The sequence below is a fragment of the Megachile rotundata genome, chromosome 12, assembly GCF_050947335.1.
Source record: "Megachile rotundata isolate GNS110a chromosome 12, iyMegRotu1, whole genome shotgun sequence".
NCBI classification, from domain to species: domain Eukaryota; kingdom Metazoa; phylum Arthropoda; class Insecta; order Hymenoptera; family Megachilidae; genus Megachile; species Megachile rotundata.
Window position 1 is genome coordinate 10,253,482 of NC_134994.1, and position 22,301 is coordinate 10,275,782.

General features: G+C 41.8%; 1 protein-coding gene across 4 annotated transcripts in view; it reads right to left on the reverse strand.

Annotated features, from left to right (window-relative positions):
* The window catches only part of LOC100881270 (irregular chiasm C-roughest protein), a 177,894-nt gene that overhangs the window by 10,722 nt on the left and 144,871 nt on the right, over positions 1-22,301 (reverse strand). For 3 of the 4 annotated variants that reach the window (XM_012282851.2, XM_012282850.2, XM_076538091.1), the window contains exons 4-11: positions 11,084-11,284; positions 9,902-10,029; positions 7,430-7,581; positions 6,465-6,775; positions 3,851-4,091; positions 2,809-2,964; positions 1,781-2,028; positions 754-989 (exon numbers count right to left, since the gene is read on the reverse strand). In XM_012282851.2, coding sequence (XP_012138241.2) covers positions 754-989; positions 1,781-2,028; positions 2,809-2,964; positions 3,851-4,091; positions 6,465-6,775; positions 7,430-7,581; positions 9,902-10,029; positions 11,084-11,284 — 1,673 coding nt within the window. The remainder of the gene's footprint in view (positions 1-753; positions 990-1,780; positions 2,029-2,808; positions 2,965-3,850; positions 4,092-6,464; positions 6,776-7,429; positions 7,582-9,901; positions 10,030-11,083; positions 11,285-22,301) is intronic. The other variant, XM_003702238.3, reaches the window with a different exon arrangement.

Sequence of the window (22,301 nt, forward strand, 5' to 3'; positions counted from 1 at the left end):
GTGTCGAGCTGATCGAACCCGCCAGTTATAAATATTCAAGACGAACGATTCATAATTTACGCGGGATATAATTAATCCGGAGAAACAATTGGGCGCGTTGCAGCAAATCCGTTGATCAATAGCTCGTAAATATTGTAACGTTAACACGTGCCGCGTATTTACAGGCATTCTGCAGTACCCTCATTTTTATAGTCGATTGTTTTAACGAAACGGCCGATTAGCATATAACGCCTCTGGATCGGTTTACACAGAAATATTATTCGGCATTTACGTGACTAGCAATTTTTATCTGCATATCTTTGATAACGACGCTCCGCATGTATCATTTTTAGAAATTTATCATTTGGAAATTTTGGGTAAAGGAAATGTTTGAACGTTTCGAAATTTCTAACACGAGCGTGTTTTTCTATCCAAAGAAATTCGGACCATGTGCTGATCAGGCGCACGGTGTTATTCGCAGTCAAAGAGTTAAAATCGAATTTGCTAGTGTATCGTCTCTCTTAGTTATATTCCGAACGCGTTCTTCGCCACGGATCTCGCTTCCATCGATTCACGGAATATCACGTTCCCGACTATAATTCAATCGTCTTTGCTGCAATCCGCGCGCCTCTGTAGGATTACTGCGCTAAAACACAATTACGGCTGGTCAAAGGTTCCTGTATTACCCGACGCGTCGAACTAGATTGCGGACCCGATGACACAGACAACGACGCCGGTTCAATTGATACTCTGCAAGTCCTCCAGAAACTTTACCTGAGGTAGGGATTTCCATACGTTGCGGAGAAACGAGGGTCGATCGCGGGGGTCGTTTGCGGGCTCGGTGTGCCCAAATTCGCGGAACTCAAACCGATCTTCTTTGACGCCAGGATACCACCCGATGGTATCCTGCTTAAAGATTCTCGCGACGCACCCACCCCTTGCGTCGTGGGTGGCATGTAGTCGCGTGTGTAGTCCACGTATGGCACGTAACCGTTGTTGTTACTGCCATCCTGCAACGGAAAACGATAACAAAAGTATTAGCGATCCATTAGTCCAGGACATTTTTACCATGAAATATTATTCGGCGACCTATATTTTTCAGTGTGTTTTTAAAAATGTCCGCCTGGGTGAACCTTAAAAATCTTACGGTGATATGAAACAATTATTCGCGAATATCTCGTTTTCTGTTTGTTCTATGATAAAAATAGTTATTAGGGAATTTGTAGCTTAGGAAGTTCTCTATAAATGAGTTATGTATGTTTTTTTTATAGGAGCAATTGTTTTCTTCTTTATACGCGATGCAAGATTAACTGATTAAGTACAATGACGAGATAAAATTCAATACTGTCTGTCGGGAATTATTCCATAAATTGTTAATATTTTTATTTCGTTTCCATGGAAATGGGATTTGCGAACAAACGACATCTTTCTATATGATAAACTCGAATATCCGAAATATGGGATTCATTCTTTCGACACGACACAAGGTTATTACATTATTTCACTGGCTTTCGTGCTCGCCCGACATTAACTTGGCTCAGTGACTCACGAAATTTGCTATTAGTCTAATGAGTCTCAACGTTATAATTCGTACAAAAATTGGGACCGCTATTAATTATTTTAATGGAAACGTTCGAAACACGGTCAAGCTTCGGATGTTCCACGAGTTTCAGTATTTGAGGACAATTTTTGAGGATTGTTAATTAAATTGTGTCGGATTAATTTCCTGGTTATTTCGCGTTGGTGTTTTTTTTAGCGATAAACTGGATTATATGGACGGTATAAAATGTGTATCGCTCACGTTGTTCTTCGGCGGGAACGAAGGTTCCGTGTAATCGGCGCTGTAACGATAACCCAGAGGATTCGGAACAGGGCCGGCCAGCGCCAAAGCATTGACACCTCTCGTGCTTCCTTCGCCCTCGCTGTCAAGTGCTGTCACGCTTTCTGCGTTGCTGACACTCGAACCCGCTCGTATATCCGCTTTGACATCGGAGAGGTTGCTGCTTCTATCGCTCTCTCGATATCGATCCGCGTTCGAATCTGTTTCTTCTGTCGAACAAAATCGGCTGACTAAAGACGAAGCTCCTATTTCGACTATTCTTTGACAGACTACAATTTCAAACTGGTGCACAAAATAAAAAGAACTGGTTTATTCAATTGTGCAACGAAAGACTGACACAAAAGTATCGACAAATATTTACGTCATATTAATTTCGAATTTCCGTTGAAATTACGCGAGTCCTTCATCGATGGCTGGTTACCGCAATGACTGAAATATAGGAAATCTGACATCCCGTACCTCGTATTTCATACAGGACGTTTCAAAGATTATGGACTTTCCGTAACGAATAGATTCCTTATGTCAGACATTTATTCAATAAATTAAGCTTGACATTTTCCATGTTTTAAAAAACGCGGTATATGTTACAGTTATCTTCTAAATGATTAATCGCAAAGTAACGCGAGAAACAATTGTATGGGTGGAGTCGAGCAGAATGCAATCAAGAGAACATTTTATGCAAACGAGCGCATAATTCTATTCAGATAAGCTTGTTATGAAACCGTAAATCGTATCTGGTATGATCACCGCGAAAGAAATGAGCAATAAACCATAAACAAACGGTTTAGAAAGGATTGGAAGGACTAAGTATGAAACTCGTTTGCATTCAATGACACATCTCTCAGCCGGGGTCGTTAACGGCAGATACAGAAGGCAAAGAATCGAACGGGCAGAAACGACGAAATTACGAGTCACGAATGGAAAAACAATGGGAAACGGGGACGCGAATAATGGCGTTATAATTCATTCGAACATGATATTCCACTCACGCATATCAGTCTCCTGGGTCTGGGCTGTCCTGGGCCGTGGCTGTTTGATGCGGTCGCGGCATTGCAGAATGAGTATAACGATCACGCCAATCAGGATCACGCAGATGACCAGTCCGCCGATGATCAAAATCAGTTGCCAATCGACTGGAATCAACGCTAAGCGTCACGGCTGATTAAAATCTCACCTGTATCGCACGAAGGCTATAACGTGGCGTTTAATGATCGCCGCCAAAATAAAATTGAAACTGCAAATTCGCGGCGTCGAATGCGAACGACTGCTTAACGACGCGGGCTAAATTTCGCCGGGCGCAAAATGGGCCTGTTAATTGAATCCAAGGGAATTTACTACCCTACCGGTAAAAATTTACAAAGCATTGAAAAACACCGGCAACGGAATTTGCAAAATTTCGAATATCTCGAAAGAATCTGACGAGATACGAGTATAAATTTGCCTAGGTTACGGATAACTTCGCCTAGGCTCACCGATAAATTTGCTTACGTTCGCGGATAAATTTACGAACGCTTGTTTACGTACTTTTTGAAAATGGTAAAAATATGTGCGCGTTCTAAACGGGAGACAGTGACAGGTACGATGAGATATATCACGGGAAACTCAGATTTCGAGTTGCATTTATCCTCGTCGCGTCGGTTCGGTTTTAAGCTGGACGCATTAAAAAATTCATGCGCGTTCCGTATCGCGTGCGAGCCAACAAATTGATCGAGTGGATCGCATAGCGTTTCGAAAAATGCAAAATCAGATCGATCGGGATCTCGAGTTTTCGTTTCAGCAAGATTGACGTAGGGATTCTGACGGTAAATCACGAAACCGGCCATTGAAATCTTTTCCAATGTCAAACTTGCAAATGAAAAAATTTGCGTTTTGGGAATTTGAGTTCGAGACGTCGTTAGAATTCGCAACGTTTTGCCGGGGGTCTTGTCGAGCGGAAATCTGGCAATTTCGCGAGCACGTGAAAAAGCGCGAGTCGAACGAAAATACGAACCGAAGAGAAACGTCTGTCGTTTATAATGGATATGAACTTACTGTGTGCCGTCAGCTTGATTATGACGGAATCCGTGCCGAAGCTATTCGTGACCGTGCAGTTGTAATCCCCGAAGTACGTGGATATGGGATCGAGCAGCGTAACAGTGCTGACGACCCTCTCGCCGGTGTATTCCTCCTGCACGTAGAACGGCGTATTGTTCGAGGAGAAATTGAGCTCGCGACCGGCGAAGCTCCATACCACCGAGTCCGCTTTTGGCACAGATATCGCGATACACTTCACCTGCGAAATCGTGGAAGAACAGCCGAATAGAAAGGGAGGGAAAAAAAGGTCCACGGTTTGTCGCTTGCCCTCTTCGACGAATCGACCGATACTCTTTCACGCGACTTCCCTATTTCACCTTTTCTACCCTTTTGCATCGCTGCGTGTTGTATCGTGCAGAAATGAAAAGTTGGCGAGACGCTGCGAAATGGGGACAGCTTGCAGAAAATATGCGAACCTTGACATTTTCGTTTTTTTGATTTGGGGTATTCAAAATTTTTAATTTGGGGTTTGGAGTTTTAGAATGTCAGATCTTTGGAATTTTGCAATTATTATTTTTTCAACTTGGGGCGTTCGAAATTTTGGATTTGGGTTTTGAAGTTTTGGAATGTCAGATCTGTGGAATTTTGCAAATTTTATTTTCTCGACTTGGGGCATTCGAAATTTTGGGTTTGGGGTTTTGAAATTTTGGAGTGTTAGATCTTTGGAATTTTGCAATTTAGTACTTTGGTACTTTGGAAGTTTGGGACCTTGCAGGTACTGCTTGTGGGAGATTATGGCACTTTGGAACATTGGGACTGTGGAACACCAGATATTTGATCTTTGACATTCTACGCTGTATACATTTGTGATTTTGGAAATTTAGAATTTTCAGACCTTTGAGTCCTTTTTCATCTTCGAACATTTGAGCCAAGTGCTTTTTGAATGTTCAGATCTAGATCAGTTTGAGTGGAGACAAGGTCCATAATAGTTCGAGAAGTTCTGATCTACATAAACCCTAGTTAGACCCAAGTTAGAGTTTCAACTCCGATGACGAACCATAGGTACTTGTAGACGCAATAAAGTCTCGTTAACTGACCGGGAAATTGTCTTCGGAGACTCTATCATTTATTGCAACAAATAATTGACGCTGTTTCGTGCCCCACAATATGCACATCAAATTACAAGCTCATCTGCATGAAATTCCATGTCAGTTTTTAAAGTGGCTTAAATAAAAGTTCGCAATAATAATCCTATTAATCCATAAAGGAATGCCGGTAAACAGTGCCTAACCCAGATATCCGCCCTATATTTCTAGAGCCCACACGCGACAGTACAAGAAAAATGGAGGACAGAAAAAAAATACGTGCCTCATCGATATTTAACCGATCTATGGGTGTTCCCCTATATACTAGCCTACATTTCATCGAAAAATATCCGCACACGTTCTGCAGTCTCGACAATTCGTTACATAGATTTCGAGACGGCGTGTCTGTTCTCGTATATTTTCCATAAATGCCTCGTTTCGATTCCCGCGGGTCAAGTTATGGCATGGATAAATCGTACCCGCGGACCATTCGTCGATTTTGTACGGGACGCCGAAAACCAAACGCAAAACAAGGGATGGAAAAACAACTATGCAGATATCTTTCATTGATGGGAACTCGCTGTACTGCTATGGCTTTTTCTACAACCATAAGCCGGGTGTTCATCGATCATTCGGGGAAATAGGACTTGTATGGTTTCGGGGAATGGAATTTGTAAATTAGGGTAGTAGGGATTTGGGGTGTTGGGAATTTGGGGAAGTGGAAATTTTGGGAAGAGGGAATTTGGGAAGGTGGAAATTTGGGGTGTTGGAAATTTGGGAAGGTGGGAATTTGGAAAGGTGGGAATTTAGGGAGATGGGAATTTGAGGTGTTGGAAATTTGGGAGGGTGGGAATTTAGGGAGATGGGAATTTGGAGTGTTGGAAATTTGGGAGGGTGGGAATTTAGGGAGATGGGAATTTGGAGTGTTGGAAATTTGGTAGGGTGGGGATTTAGGGAGATGGGAATTTGGAGTGTTGGAAATTTGGGAGGATGGGAATTTAGGGAGATGGGAATTTGGAGTGTTGGAAATTTGAGGAGGTGGAAATTTGGGAGGGTGGGAATTTAGGGAGATGGGAATTTGGAGTGTTGGAAATTTGGGAGGGTGGGAATTTAGAGAAATGGGAATTTGGAGTGTTGGAAATTTGAGGAGGTGGAAATTTGGGGAGTTGCAAATTTGGGGTGTTGGAAATTTGGGAGGGTGGGAATTTAGAGAGATGGGAATTTCGAGTGTTGGAAATTTGAGAAGGTGGAAATTTGCAACTGGGGAGTTGCAAATTTGAGGAGATGGAAGTTTGAAGTGTTAGAAATTTGAGATGGTGGAAATCTGTAAGTTGGGAATTTGAGAATTTCAGATATGAAGAATTGGTAATTTGGTAATTTGAGAATTTACAAAGTTGAAAATTTGTCCAGTTACCAATTTGGGGACATGGACGTGAAATTCAAGAATTGAATATACATTAATCCAAAAATCAGATAACTTCTACTCTCTAACATCTCTGAAAAAAATCACCTATCTCCTCAACAAACTCCAGAGAATAGCAAAGTACCTTGACAACTTCCTCATCAGGAACGTACTGCACCCTCTGCGACACGATGCTAGGTGGCGCCCGTATGTAGATGTTGGCGTACCCCGTCAGATCCGGAAAACCAGGCACATTAGCAGTACACCTATACTTTCCGGCAGTTTCGTGATTCACAACCACGCTTATGTTAGGCGTGGTGGCGACTTGTCGATCGGAGTCTTCGTGGAACCAGTGTATCTCCGGGGTCGGGTTCCCGTCGACGTCGCATTGCAAAATTTCTGTGGCGCCGTATTGCGTCTCCACGGAGACTGGTGGGTGTCGGAACTGCGGCCCGTCTGTGAAATTCAATTTTGACCTCGGCAATCCCTCGAGATTGATATTAGGGATGAGGAGAAAGGACAAGGGGAAAAAAGAGTACAATTGTTAGCGTCCCGAAATCGTTCCATCTGACTCGTTTTCGAGATCGTTTACACGGGATCATGCTCACCCTTTTTCTTGGCTAGCGGTACTAAATCGAATGCTCTTAGGAAATATGCTGACGAATACTTTATTTCTCGGACTATTGGTTCTAATAATTCCTTTCAAAAAAGTTAGCATTAAATGTTCAATACTCGCAAATGTACAAATTCTCAAAAGGAATCAAATTACATGTGAATTAACACCTTGAAGAAAGTATACATTGAGTGATCTAATGTTTTTGAGCAATATATCCGAGGGTTCAATTTACCCGACCCTATTTTCGTGTGGCATTAAGGCACGCCCCGGCTAAATAATGCGACGAGGTCGAAACGTCCTCGTAAATGAACGAGCGAGATGGAAAAAGCTCCGGAGTCAGCGAATAATAACGCGGCACGGCCGATCCGCGAGCTCGTAAAGCTATCCCGTTCGAGCAACAACCACGTAATCCCGACATACGAGGTTGTTTCGATTCCCCTTAAGCCGAACTAAAAGTTGTCGTTGAACGGGGTCAACCTGTATGGGTCACTCACACGTGATGTCCAGGGTCTCGGTCTCCTCGCTCTTGCCGACGTCGTTGTGGACCTCGCACTTTACGATCGCGTCGTGAAGATCGCGGGTCGCGTTGTGGATGATCATCTCCGTCGTGTAGTCGCCGATCACCTTCTTCTCGTTGATGAACCACCTGGGAAATCAGAAGGATACAACATGACGGACGTGTAATGTGCTGAATAACCAGCGCACGATTTCCGCGCAAGAACCCGCCCATCAATCGTTCGCGCAAAAACTTGCAGATAATTATCAATTTTTTTCGATTTTAACACCTCTGCACTACATTTCTTGCTCCACATTTCTGCACGCTAGTTTCCTGCATAGCTTTCTTATCTGTTAGAGTTCTTTTTAGCGGGAATGGACGTGGGAACGGGAATACTATTACGTAGCAACTTTGTGGATCTATGAATGGATTGCGAAGTTGATAATTATAGCACAGTCACGGGGCTGATCTGATGCGTGGCGAATTTGATGCACAAGAGATACCACAAGAAATTTTTCCTAACGCTCGAATCTAACCTCGTGGTAATACGATCTGGTAATCTCAGCACGGAGCAAATCTACAGCTTAGCAAATCCGACGCGTTGCGAATGCAGTGCGTGACGATTCTAACGCGCTGCGAATTTAACGCACTGCATATCTAGGGAAACGCAAACTGACGTATTACTGACTCCTCAAATATCTCTCATTTTGAAATTGAATTGAGATCTCCCTAAATTCCCACCCTTCCAAATTTCCACCTCATATTTCCAACACTCGAAATTCCCATCTCTCTAAATTCCCACCCTCCCAAATTTCCATCTTCTCAAATTTCCAACACTCCAAGTTCCCATCTCCCTAAATTCCCACCCTCCCAAATTTCCATCTTCTCAAATTTCCAACACTTCAAGTTCCCATCTCCCTAAATTCCCACCCTCCCAAATTTCCAACACTCCAAATTCCCATCTCCCTAAATTCCCACCCTCCCAAATTTCCATCTTCTCAAATTTCCAACACTCCAAGTTCCCATCTCCCTAAATTCCCACCCTCCCAAATTTCCATCTTCTCAAATTTCCAACACTCCAAGTTCCCATCTCCCTAAATTCGCACCCTCCCAAATTTCCAACACTCCAAATTCCCATCTCCCTAAATTCCCACCCTCCCAAATTTCCATCTTCTCAAATTTCCAACACTCCAAGTTCCCATCTCTCTAAATTCCCACCCTCCCAAATTTCCACCTCTTCATATTTCCAACATTCCAAATTTTCACCTCCCTAAATTGCCACCCTCCCAAATTTCCAACACTCCAAATTCCCATCTCCCTAAATTCCCACCCTCCCAAATTTCCAACACTCCAAATTCCCATCTCCCTAAATTCCCACCCTCCCAAATTTCCACCTCCTCAAATTTCCAACTCCCCAAATTTCCACCTTTCCAAATTCCCACCTTCCAAAATTTCCACTTCCCCAAATTCCCAACACCCCAAATTCAAAAATCATTTCTAATTGTTAGCCGTTTTTCACCAGTTCCTCACACTCCCCAAAAACAACCAGCATGAAATGTGTACCGACAAAATTTCTAAAGAAAGCAGTTAACACTTCGACTTTATTTGTCTGAGGCAAACGCGGCATACGAATGAAATCGCGAACCATCGAGCGAGCAACAAGACAACACACACGAGCGGCTAACATTGTCCTAAACTTCGCATTGTGCTCTGTTTGAAACGAGCATCAATTATTCCCTCGCTATGTGGTACGATCGATTGCTTGCTAATTCTCCTTTTGTCCCGCGTGCTGTCGGACCACTCTGTTGCCGGTTCGATAAAGCAATCGTTCCTCCGCTTCGCCGCTAAAAACGTTCAAATTAAGCATTCTCTACAGAGTAGGTCTGTGACCGCGTGCGTTCGCCGTTTTGTCCGCGTACTCCCCGATCCTGGCTAATAGATAACGCGTTCTGTGCGCCGTGTAAAACACGCTGGATTAAACGGTACGGTAAATTGGAACAAAAAATACGCGCGAATCAGCTGAAGGTACTAGCTGTTCTTTTCGTTCGACGAGGTATCGATAGACCCAAAAAAAAACGATCGAATTGCTTTTTTGAATTGTGATATTCAATAGTATGAGCCTTTATATTATTGCAGTAACCTAACATAGTGGTTCTGTTCATTGTAACGCTGTAGATTTATTATACATAGGTAACGTAAAAAAGGTAGTAGTAAAGAAGAGGAGAATCGGTGCAATTACCAGAAACGGTTGTCCGTGAAAATCGTACATAGAGTGGAGATTCAAAGAGTTAAAAACAGGTCTGAGAAATACGAGCAGCATCGGCATCGATATGCAGTCACACGTAACAACAACGTTCCAAATTCGAGGGGCGTTCTTGCCTTGGGTATCGATCATCAGCCACCCAGTTTGTGCCTCGCCAGGGGCGTACGAGGAAGCAGAACGAGGAATTCGTGTTACACCACCACTCACCTGTACTCGACATTCGGTGGATTGGCCTCGGCACGACATTTGAAGCGGAGCTCGCTGCCCTCGACGATACGTCCATTCTTGCCCAGGCCCGAGCGGATCCTCAAAGAGACCTTCGGCGCGTAACGGACCTGCAATCGAAGACACGTCTATTCGATAACTGTGCAGGAGGATATCGAACACGAGATTCCCCAAGTGTCACGTGAACCGATGCTCAAACTTTCATGAGTATCGTCGTCGCGTACGATCGATCGTCCTCGAGCACCGCGACGGCGCTCGCGTGACGCCCGGAACACTCGACGCACTTTATTTCGACGACGAACGTAATTTCTCGACAATTAATATAGCGCGTTGACAAGCTGCCGAGTAAACGATGCACTCGACAACCAGCCATCACGCGTTCCTGTTTAATTATCCTTCTTCGGATACGTGCTTATGGCTACTCCTTCATGCTTCGGTGCAATCTACGGTTCTTAAAGTTAAGTGGCGAGAAATTACTGTTTCTGGAATTTTCGTATATTGTAATTATTCGTCTTTGGGATTTTTGGACTTTTCGAGGTTCTGGGTTTTGTTGTTTTGGGAGGGTTGCTGAGAACTTGGGAGTAGGGAACATTGGGGTTCTAAGACTTTGGGGATTCGCTACCTTGAGATATTAAAGACTTACGATTTTGGGATATTAGAATTATCAAAACTTGGGATTTGTGGACTTCTTGAGGAAATCTTGAGGAGATAGGATCTTTAGGTTTTGGGATTTTAGGACCTCTAGAGATTTAAAACTTAAGGAAATCTTGATGAGGTAGGATCTTCAGGTTTTGGGATTTCAGGACCTTTGAACCTTGAGAACTTGAGGAAATCTTAAGGAGATAGGATCTTCAGATTTCAGAATTTTATGACTTCTCAGCTACTTGTGTCTATAATCTTGAATTATACAAAAACGTCAGAAGTTAAGAATCCTAGGACGTTGACATCCAGACAGTTTGATTTTTGGAACAGTTTAAAACTTCATAACTTTGACTTTTTCGGATGTCAGTTTCGGTATCCGATATCTCAGGACTTTTCTAAATGTTCGGATTCTGAGATCTGATTTCAGAATTTTAGATATTTGATACTTCGGTAAATTTAAAACTTGCTGCTATTCTTGAAGAATCCGATTTTGTTTTATTTGATTTTTCTAGGGTTACTCACCTCGACGCGTAGCTTCGCGTTCTGCGGCGTGCGGTCGGCCGCGTTCTGACTTTGGCACGTGAACGTCGTGTTGTCGTGATCCTTGCGAGGCATCACCCTCAGAACGGATTTCACGGTGTACAGAGGCCCGTCGTCGAACAGTTCCTTGGTCGTTTTAATGCCTCTGTGCAGTACGTTCCCCAGTCCGTCGATCCACGTGATCTGTAACGAAAAAAACAACATGCAACATGTATACACTTAAAACAAATATAGTACACCGTACACTCATATCAAATAATTACTAATATCTGTCCAGACGTGAATGAAATTGATTCAATTTACAAAGAAGTGAATGACATCTAATTAATCATTGAAAGATTTCCGAACGACAATTATTTATTCGGTCTAAATTTACTTTTATCAATAACCGATCGTTAAACAAGTCTGATTCGATCGTCTTTATTTTTACTCTCCACAGAATCATTTATTTAAGCCCAACGTTGATTACAGAGTATTAAATAATTTCAGCAACGAGAGAAACCATTTAGTTTTTAAAACGACATGCAAATTTCGGACCCAGACTGTTTCCGTTTCGAGACCATTATACCTGCTTCGTCGTTGATCATTAATTTAAGGCAGTTGCTTCGTTCCGTCAAAGAAGTCCACCGGATTTTCCAAGTAATGGCTTCGGTGAGTACATTAGAAGTTCAGGCGAATAGGTAGGGCGGAAACTCTCCTATCGGAAGTTATTTCATTATAACGGACGTTGCGATATTTTATGCAATAATTCGGCTACAATCGATCCTCCGGATCGAGCTTCGACCGCTCTTGAAAGTAGCTGGAAGCAGCTTCCGGCGACCACGAGCTTTCCAAACTTTCGGATTTTCCTTCAAATTAATTCAATCTACCTGATTGAATTTTCCTTCATCAATTACCTATTAACTCCACATATGTTCTGCACAACGATGATTGTCAGTAACAATTTTCGTCAATGACCATTGTCAATAAAATTTTGGAAGAATAGTATAATGAGTATACGAAAAAATGTATTATTCAAGTATATTTTTTCGGGTCCTTTAAATTTTTCCAAAGAACGAGATCTACGTTTACTGATAGTCTTCACACACTGGATTAAGAAAACTTTTAGTAACTTACAATAATTGTGAACTTTAAAATGTATGGACATTGGAAATGTAGAGATTTACAGATGCAGGGAATTTGAAGTCTAAATTTCTAAATTAATGTTCACCATTTATAAAGAACCTAATCTATCCATTTTTACAAAACTTCGCCCCAATTATTTGACAAAATTTATACGAGGTTATTTGCTCCCCACGCGATAAATATCTTGTTATTTTATTAGCCCGATTAAAATATCTCTTTCCACCGATAAGGACATAATAATAATAATAATAATTAACAAGAGGCTGTGAAATCGTGTATCATGGATAATTAACCCTTTGCGGCTGTACGTCCAACGTAATTGATCATCGATTTTATTCTGGCGGACTGTAATGTCCAATATGATTGGATATTACATTAATCAGCATATGATTGGATTCTGTTTGTGCTGTATAACTTCGTGTGCATTTGTAACGATGCTCTAATGAAAGACACAGCTTTGCGAAGAACAATGTACATATATTTACTGTTCATTCGATTCAGTTCATAAATACCAGAATGCAGATTGAAAATAAATAGAAATCATAAGCTGTACATCGGTAAATTAATTGTTAATAACGGTATTGATGTATTATTATTTCAATGATAATCGTTGAAATTGTTATCCATTGTAAAAGCAGATTGTAGTCAAATCTGAGAAATCGAGTAGGAGAAATATTTTTCCCGAAATTGTCGTTAAAATCGTGGGAAGGGAGTTGAACTTGCAGTTCAACTGCAGTTGATGTATTATTATTTGAATGATAATCGTTCATTCGGAATTTATCCATCGTACGAAGCGGATTTGAGAAATCGAGTATGAGAAATATTTTTCCCGAAACTGTCGTAAGATTGTAAAATCGTGGGGAGGAAGTTGAACTTGCAGTTCTTTCCGGCCGCTAATTAGCCAGGCGCGCGATTAAAGCGGCACAGTTCGCGAAAGAAACATCAAACGTTTGCGGAGGAAAGCTGGAAAATCGAAGCTCGCGATCGAGTACTTGTTCGACTATCCAGATAATGAAAGCGCGCTCATCGCCGAAAAAATCTTCTCCAGCTGCATTTGACGAGCATCGCACACTTTTCCAGGAAGCTCCTCCATTATTCGTCTGGATGATCCGAGTGTGTGTACGTGTACACGCGAGAGTGGTTGCTCTACCGTAGCTGCACCGACGCGAATCGATCGTATCGTCTATAATTAGGCATGCTGCGTCAGTGCTGCTGCACTCTCCTATCGCTTCGAGTTCCGAGTTCCCTTTGCTCGAGCACTATTTACGACACTTACCACCCAATGTACACACACACGTCGGTTCGAAAGTTGCACCTACTAAAATTTTACGAAAATCCGAAAAGCGATCTCATTAAAATGACTGGATATAACGCGGTCCGCTGAAGTTATCGATCCAATCTATTTTTTTATAGATGGAGGTAAACGTTCGATCAATTATGTATTCTCTTGCATTCTTTATAGCTTGCTTCCAACGTTCCAGTAATTTTATTTCACGGTAAAAAAGTGACTTTAAACACATTTTTTATATGCATGATTTTACACGTTAGCTAGTCAGCCATTTTATGGGGATAAAGTAGTTCGTACCTTATACAATAATACATAATTCCATTAAATGCTCGAAAGTATTTAAATATCTGAATAATCGATACCTCGCTTAAAATAAAATTACTATTCTTTAGCGATATAATTTTTCGCGCAATTAAATTTTATTTCAGATCGATAGAAATTAAACGAAATTCGAACATTTATCCACTAGCTACAAAAATTTAAAAGAAATAGGTACGTGTTTCAGTGTCCATAGATATGCAACAGTTCGCAATTAAACAGTTCGTAACGAGGACTATGCCTATCGAGTACACGTCAGTTAAGACGCGTTGTAATTTTAATAAACGCGCAGCAATTACGCGGCTAAAGTGGAAGACGAACAAAGGAAAAGAAGCAGAGGAGAAGATAAAAGAAGAGAAAAAAATAATGACGCGAGATCTTCGGGTCTGGATGGACGGTCTTTGAAATTTCTTTCCTTGCTCGATGAATATTCGATGAGCGCCTCCACCCCTTGGCAAAGGAACTTTTCTTCTTGCGTCTTCGCTCGGGAAAATATACGTACTCCGCGTAGCGGCCTTACGTGCTAGAACTCGCTCGAGAACGGTCACCGACTTAATTCCAGCTTCGTCGGCGATCAGGCAAGTGGCCATTGGTTCGTGGATCGTCCATCTTCAGGGTCAATACGAAATCATTCGGAGGGATGATAAAAGACCCTTCTCGGATTCGGTTAAAATTTCGGATCTCATAGAATTTTCGTACTTCAACTCGAAGTTCGTACTCGAACTTCAATACAACGAGGTTCAGCTAATAGTAAATCCAGTCTATTTTAATTAGAAATTGATCAGGAAGTGACACAATTTACAAGAAAACTGGACCTTCTTTCCAAATTATCAAATTTCTAACCTTTAAGATTTAAAACCTTAAGGTCTTCAATTTCTAAATATCCAAAATTACCAACTCCTCAGATTTCCAAACCTTCTTTCCAAATTATCAAATTTCCAACCTTTAAGATTTAAAAGCTCAGTCTTCAATTTCTAAATACCCAAATTAACAACTCCTCAGATTTCCAAACCTTAAACTTTGAAATTCAGAAACTCTACACCCCAATTCTGAAACCTGTGAATTTTTGAATCGCAATCCCCGAGTTTCCTTTCCGAACCCGCAAGTTCTCCAATTTCCGAATTATCGAATTACCAATCGCTCAAATTTCCAAATCCCTTTGCAAGTTTCTAATCTAACCTCATACAACAATTCCAGCGCCAATGAACGTCCCAATAGTCGGGGCGATCGAAGAATATCTCGCTTCATCAGTGAAAAGCGAACGATCGATCGCGAATATAAACGTCAGAGCTGTTCGATCTTCCACCCCTCTTCCTCCCCTAAATAAATGCACCGTAAACGTTCGTGGCGGCGTTCACCGATTCTTCCGTCGAGCGATTTTTTACGACCTAAATATCCCTATGATGGACGTGAGCCGATCGTGCCCCACTCTCGCCCCTTTCTGCGACATCGTGCCTCCATAACCTTGGCACCAGTCGTTTATTTCCAGCGCAGCCTCCCCTAACGCTCTTATATTTTTATAATTCCATGTAAGCGGGTAATCTCTTCGAAGGTTTCCGCGCCGGTTCGTTAAAGGGTGCTTTATACTCCTTTATGGAATTAATTAAGAAGCGGGGAACGACGCGTTGCATGGAAAGAGATAACAAGATGGCGCGAGAGTCTCTTCGATGAAATCAACTATGTTTGCCTCGGTTTAAAAATACGATTTACGAGGGGTTTCAAACAACTTTAATTTTTAAACTCATGCACGTCAGTTTCATACGACATTTTGTGCAAAAAATTCGTAGAGATTTTATCAAAATCGATGGATTGATAGCCAGGGGTTAATTTATAGGTCTAAACTGGAAATGAAATTTCGAGCCGTCTAAACACGCGACATTTCCGATTCGACGAATCGAAGCTATTCATCCGTGGTTGATTCACGGAAACGACTGAAAGGAATAAATCGCTTCAATCAGCTTGTCTATGTAGCGACGTCGAATTAGAAGCGTTTAAGCGTCACGTGTTTCTATACGAGGCCACGTCGTATGCCAGTCTTATCGACGTTAATTGGAAAAGCAAAGGATGCACGAGATCCCGTTGGCAATTTAGAATCTCCAAGCAGCGGCGCACCTAAGTCCTTCTTCGTCTGCTTTTCACTTCGACTGTTCAGCCCCTAACATCTCAAACTTATCGTGCGTTTCACGCTCCGGGAAAATGATAATATTAGTCGCGAGTTTCTTACCCGAGACGTAACTTACAACGAGATTCATTGTGTTTGTTCGTTATTAACGCGATCAAAACAACTCTCGGAGAATGCTGTCGACGAATTACGAACGAGAAATAGAGAAATCGAACGATTGAAACGGGGGGTGGATGATCGTTCATCTGTCTCACAGTTTCGCGTTTAATTGCGTCCCGACCAAGTAATTCGATCGAATAAATTGGCCACGCGACGCTTCCTAACGAGCAGCTTTCTGCTCCAACGGCTGGCGAGTTAGAACTTTCGGCTAGCTGGCTTGTTTTCGGACCAGTCCCATGTGTCGGCCGTTTCGTCAGATGTGTTACGAAATTTTATGCAAATGCTCGATTTTCCACGTTGCATTATCCACGCATAATATCGCCATTCGTTACACCAAGTATACCCTCGTTTTCTATTAATCGTCGAAATATTTCATTCACTCTTACACGTTAAAATTTCCAGTACGTAAATTCAACCCTCTACTAATAGAATCTGTTGAGATAAATTGTCTGGCATTTTCGCGACGCAAGGGTGAAAGACTCAGGCAAAAATCAAACTACGAAACACACTATCAAAAAGAAACATTTATTGTTCTAAAATGCACGCATCACGCTTGCGTGTTAACGACGACTGGGGCGAAGAGACGCGTTAGAGGGAACAAAAGAATATTATTATAAAATGAAAAACGCAACATGGATGATTGAAGCGCGAAAAACAAATAGCCTCAACAGAATCCATTCGAAATTAGATCGAGGTAAAATAACGGATTAATCAGTCGATAGTTCTAGCTTAAAACAAACAAGCCCTTTGGACGTAGCCTAAAAATTAGAGGCTTCGTATTTGACCACGGTATTCCTGCCACAACGATACGCATAATGCACCCGTTTCGAACACTGCCGGACAAATATCCCGTTAATTTCGGCAGCCGCAATTGGCTCATGTCCAGGGCTCGATTCGTTTAACCCCCGTATCGCCTAATTTTTATCGGCCCCCTTCTGCGCCACCGGGATATCGGTTTTAACGAAACCTCCCTTATGAATCTATGCAGCGATTTTCACGACTTTCTTCCCCCGCAGTGTATTTTATATCTCCCGTAACGGCCAGGGGTGAAGAACGTTTCTTTTGATCCTCGTAATAGAATTAAAACCGTGACAGGGGTATTAAAATTTTGTTGGCGGGGAAAGTCGGCGATGTTTCGCGGCCAACTTGCCGCAACAATATGAAAGAAAGTTGCGGCAAGAAGTTACGAAGAAATAGAAGAGAATATAGGGGAGAACAGACAACGATCGAGGGGTAGTTTCAAACTGTTTGGGGGCTGGAAAAGTCGTGGAAGACTCGTAATGATCGAAACTGTGTGCAAGTTACGGACGAGCCGATATCCTCGTTAAAGTACGAGCTACGATTCTTGTTTTCGGACTTAAAAAATTCAGATATCGTTGTACTTTTATTCCGGTGTTAATATTTTTTCTCAAACAAACTGTAATTGGAGAAATGAAAAGGAGAGAAAAAAATAGTCGTTTCGCGGTCTCTCGCAAAAACGCGATACTTTCTGAAAACAGATCGTCATGCGAAGCTTCCATTTTAGTTCGGAACTTTTGAAACTCCCCCTCTGTTCGTTAAACACCGTTTTTCCATATCAAATGGTTCGCTTACGAGAGGTACCAACGAGTTCATGGTTTGCGTTACAACGTAACGAGTGTGGTCCATGTTTTGCAACTCGAAAGTTCGTCGATAACCGTTTCATCGCGTTAGTTAGTTCACAGGAAGGCTCGACTGAAACGGATCGTTAGAAGTTTCGCGGATTTTACCGGCGACACTCGACATTTTTTCCCGCGCTCGCGGAAACTCGCTACGGAAATTTATCTTCTGGCTTCTAACATTTTGCCGGTCCATTAATTAACTATTCGGCGCGATTAGAATGCAACCGTGGCATGGTTTATTGGGTTGCCTGCATCTTTTCTCTAATTCATGAGTTTTCCGAGGATAAAGCAGCTCCCGCGGTGAATCCTCATCTCGGTCGTGTAATTCAGAAATTAATATTAACCCGATAGACGGAAAATTGTTGAATAGAAATTTCCGCTATCTGTTACGATGCTCCTATGGATCGGTAATGGACAGATCAGGTGGAAAATAAATAATAAAAATGGCTTCGGTTTGCATATTCAATAAGGTTTTCTTGTTCCGCAAACTATGTCCGAAACGAAGATCCACGTTGGTCGAGTAAATTTATTTGCCCAAGCAAGAACAGAATGGAGAATATGTATGTCCGTGGGATGGAACACCGACGGTAAAAGCGGCAAAAATAGTTCAGAGATGCGGAAAATCGGCTTCCCATGAATTTTTATGGAAAAGAAGAGCTCCCTTTATTCAGCGAGAATAGCAGATTAAAGGTAAGTGTCACCGATACATACATGCACGTTAAAAACTCTACGAGAGGCCGTAAAACGTGTTTCCTTTTACCAACATGATCTCCGATAGTGCATCCACGGATCAATTTCATTAATTATTTATCGATGTCAATATTTACAATTTTGTCTGAAGAAAACTTTTACGATAAAACCGATATTTTTTCTGTCCGTCAAAATTTTTACTCTAGTAAAAACAGCAGAAAGGTATGTCACTGAAAAAAACGGTACCTCAATGGCGTGTCAAAAAATCGACTCACCTAAATATTTATTTATGTCAATATTTGCAAGTTTTTCTATCGCCTGAGGTAGTTAAAACTTTCGCGATAAAACTGATATTTTTGCCCGTGTATGGTCACGGTTTTGTTAAAATACATATTTTTCTGCTTTGTCCCGGTAGGAACAGAAAGCGTGTAACGGCGAAAAAAAATTTCATCGTGTACGAAAAATATCGAGTTCGAAAAGTCGGGTAAAGAGAACTCTATCCGGTGTTCGTTTCATTTGTAATAATAATCTGCGCGTTCATTTATCTTTGTCGATTGTCCGTCATTCTCATTAAGCCTTTGTTTACCAAATTCTGCCATTGTACGGAATAATTGTACAATCCCAGACAACTTGTGGCGATGTACTCAAGTGGAAACGGTATTTTCCAAAAAAAAAAGGGGAAAAAGAAAGGATTAAAGTGCAGGCTACGATGGCTAGCGTGATTGCTCGGATCAATCCTGAAGCGTTTGTGCGCCACCGCGAAGCTTTCAACGATCGAACAATGGCCGGAATTTTGCGGGGGTTTTTCGTGATTATTTCCCTCCTCGTGCACCGTGGAGGACCGGGAACTCGCGTCATCGACGAATTACAACGGATCGGGAAGCGGTTTGTTCCCCGATTACGCTCTCTTGCTTTGCCCTTTATTCCTGCTTTGTTTTCGAGTATTATCTCCCGCTTTTTTTTTTGTTTTCTCTTTTGAAAGGGATCCAACGTTGGGGCAGGATTTGCGACAAAAAAGGGTCGGGATCAAGGGTAGTTATTTTTTCGCGCAACATAAACCAGAGTGCAACTATCTTTCCGCTTTACGCATACCGACCAATGATATTTCTTTCATCGTCGCGGTGGCAAACGACCGGGATATCGAGGGTGAATAAAACCGTTCGCTGGTCACTATCCCCAGGAAGTCGCACGCGTTCCGACTACTCGAAACACTATTTCGACCTCCATTTCGCGACCCGTTTTTCTCGTTTATATTTTTTCCTCTTTTTGACACGGTTAAATAAGTTCTATATTGCGAATCGAGGTCGTCGTAACGCGATGAAAAAGAATTGAACGAGCAAGTCGAGTTTGATCTTCCGCTCTCCACTCGAAACATTGAGCTGCTCGTGACAGTTGTTCCGCGGCACGAGTACACATCAAAATTTCATTCCTTTTTCCCTTTTTACCGTTTGCAATACCGTACTGTCGTGGTGTTTCCATTACCTGCATATAATTGAATAAACGGTTTCCATTGGAACATCAAACGTTCTGAGGACAAGCTTCGAGGTGGATATTATAGTAATTGGGGATATATTGCAAGGATGTGGGGACATATGGGTACGTGGGAGTATAAGGGATTAGAGGTACAGGGATGCGGCGTAGGGCTATGAATATGTGGGGACAAGGATATATAGACTTGAATATACATATAAGGATGTGGAGGAATAGAAATATGGGGATACAGGGGAGTGAGGATATAGGGACATGGAGATATAAGGACACTCACATACACATATGTGAGTATAGGAATACGTGGATATGGAGAGACATAGGGACACAAGCATATGGGGATATAATGGGAGTTATGTTGTAGTAGTGTAGCAGTGATATAAAGGAATAGAATAGTGCTATAATACTATTGTGAAATAATGGGATAGTAGTACAATGTTGATAGTAAATAGTAATAATAGTAATGTACAAGTAGATAGTAATAATAGCAATGTATAAATAGATAGTAATAGTAGTAATGTACAAGTAGATAGTAATAATAGTAATGTATAAATAGATAGTAATAGTAGTAACGTATAAGCAGATAGTAATAGTAGTAATGTATAAGCAGACAGCAGTATAATCTTCTATTGTACCAATAGAAGTACAGTATGCTTAAATATGAGCAGCCTAGGACTTCGCTTTCCAATAAATCTCCACCCACGACAAAGAAATACAGTACATGCAGGGTATATATCAAAGTTATTAATATTATAACACAAGTTACGAAGGACATATCTGTTTTTTACGTTAACTAGGGTTGACAAGAATCGAGTACTTGTTGCGTAATTCTTAACAGGTAACAGTTTCGGTAGAATTCATAGGGGATGTTCGGCCCGTTGTCAACGATATATCATAGTTAACTCGATACAACTGCCATATAAATTTCGCCGTTGCATATCGTATAACCTGCACCGTCGATTTAGTTGTTAGGTAGCGCAATGTATCTAGGGGGTCGTTCGTGTTCATCTCGCCGATAGTTTCCAGAACCGTTTGCACCGCGGGGTAATTCCACGGACATGAAACAAGGGTCGTGGAAGCCGGTCGTTCGCGGGACGATAATGTTTCGGAAAGCGGAGAAACGATCCGATGGTCGAGCAAACGATAACGTAGCGGCCGGTGATAATTGAATCTCGTTCACGGGGGATGGTTGTTCTCGCAACGAGATATTCGGAGGATGCCGAGAGCGTCGTGATCGGTGAAAGGAATTTTCGGATCGGTAAATCCGGGAAACACGTTTAGTCCGGGTCAGAAATGTTTACCGATGCATTTCGAACGTTTTTCATCGGGCCCCGCGCAAATCCCTGCGCTCCGTGTAACGGCATTAATCAGGGGGATTCGCGTGATTTTAATTAAAAACCGCGTGGCCCGCGAACGGTCGTGAAACAAATTTAATTAATTTTTCAGCGGGTCGGGGGGCATTTTCAGCGTGGCATCGATCCGTCTCGAGGACGAATTCCCGCGGCTCGTTATTTATCTAGGACGGTGCGCGTCCTACGCGCGATCGAACGCGGATTTCTGTATTAACGAACACAATCGCGGTCGACGAACGAACGGTGAATTAGCGGCGAAGCCAGGCCGCCGCAAAATTGTTCGCGGTGTCGCGAATCAGCCGTCGCATTAACGCCGCATCATCGATATCCACTGGTCAGTTCGATCTTTATTACGTCATCGATTCGACGGGCTCCGCGATGAAATCAGAACCCGGGCAATTTTCATCACGGTCACGTTTCTGCTCTCTGCTCGAGCGTTTTCTCGCTGGATATGTGCCGACGATTATGAGAGTGGTCTGAGGCAACACTCCGAGAGAACTGAACCTTTCGCTACTTATGTGATCTACTACCGATCAAAACGTGAAATTTGTAATCGCATGATTACCTCTCGATTCAGCTATTTTTTAAAAATTCTACTTTAATAAAATTAATTAATACAGTACAAAAGTGAAAGGTTTAATTCCTTTGGAATTTTGACCGCTTTCATAACTACCGATGAATACATATGATGAATATATATTAATCAAAAGATTTGTTTAATTAACCCTTTCTGTCAGGAAGAGATCAATGCGATGCGCTTTTCAGCAATAACATATTCTTTGATAAATACTGCAATTCTAATTTGTTATATAGAAAAAAGTCTTTGTCCGTTTCCTATTGTTCTTCGAACAATATTACGAACCGTACTATTAAATGAAATTCCCGCAACCTTTATGAAATACTTTTGTTGTTTCCTGTATTGACTTCAAATAAATTGATGACAAATAAAATTGTTTATTTTCAATGAAATATGTCATAGGTTCGAGCTAACGATGTTATTTTTGCGTCTAAAATCAGA